Source organism: Echinops telfairi, unplaced genomic scaffold, assembly GCF_000313985.2.
Source record: "Echinops telfairi isolate 266 unplaced genomic scaffold, ASM31398v2 ScPeMD7_7469;HRSCAF=8507_1, whole genome shotgun sequence".
Lineage (NCBI taxonomy): Eukaryota > Metazoa > Chordata > Mammalia > Afrosoricida > Tenrecidae > Echinops > Echinops telfairi.
The window spans coordinates 97554956-97555944 of NW_022111373.1; the positions used below are offsets into that span (position 1 = coordinate 97554956).

The following is a 989-nucleotide window of genomic DNA, read 5'->3' on the forward strand; positions in this document are numbered from 1 at the left end:
TCTGACTGAGAGACAGGCTAGGGACTGATCAACGTCATATATCCCTATTACAAGGTCAGGAGCCAAAAAGGTGTGGAAACTAAAACATCTTTACAAATACAAAGGAAATATTCCAGTGACAGGCTGGCAAAAAAAGTTCCTGATAAGGCTACCACCTCTACCACATTCAGGAGAAGAAATAAACAGGAGCGTGGGGGCGAGGGGACAGTTGCTACCTTTTGCTTAACACATACCTGATGAAGAAGTAGGAGTACTATTAAAAGTGTCTCCATTTGCTCCAGGAGGAAACTTATCCTGTAACAAGGAAGAAGAAAAGATTCAGTTTTACTTGGAATAATGTATGTGTCATCAGTTCCACAAATAATAGCATGGCATTATCTGGAACAAAACAACAGTAGAATTGGATCACTGGATGTTTCTTCAAATATTCTAAGACACATTGTCCCACTGTGTGTATAAATATTCATATACTGCTTAAAATGGCATCACCAAACTACAGCCACGGGTCAAATCTAATTGGCCACCATTTTTATAGACAACATGTTATTTAAACACAATCAAGCTCAATACTTATTTAGTGATTGGCTCTGGCTGCTTTAGCACTACAACAGTAAAGTTGTGAAAGAGACTTTACAGCTTGAATATCCAACTTATTTACTGTATCTACTCGTGTATAAGCTGAGTTTTTCGGCACATTTTTATGCAGTTTTTGTGGTAAAATTAGGTGCCTCTGCTGATATTCAGATCAACTTATATTCGAGTATATGCAGTACTACCTGGCCCTTTATAGTTTGCTGATTCACAACTTAAAAGTTTGGTCACTTAAGCAAACCATACATGAGGAGGGCTTAAGAAAGTTCATCGGGGAAAAAAATCCCATTATCTTTTAATTCCATTGTCCCATCAACTTTTTGAAGTTCACTTAATCTTTTTTTTAAGGTTTATTGGCACTTCATCCACATATCATACAATTCAATAGTTCAATCATA

The 989-nt window shown here is 36.8% G+C and overlaps 1 protein-coding gene across 1 annotated transcript in view; it reads right to left on the reverse strand.

The window, feature by feature from the left end:
• DDX4 (DEAD-box helicase 4) overlaps positions 1 to 989 on the reverse strand; it is a 65619-nt gene that overhangs the window by 54825 nt on the left and 9805 nt on the right. Inside the window, exon 3 of the mRNA XM_045285156.1 lies at positions 234 to 294. Within this exon, the coding sequence (XP_045141091.1) occupies positions 234 to 294 (61 nt within the window). The remainder of the gene's footprint in view (positions 1 to 233; positions 295 to 989) is intronic.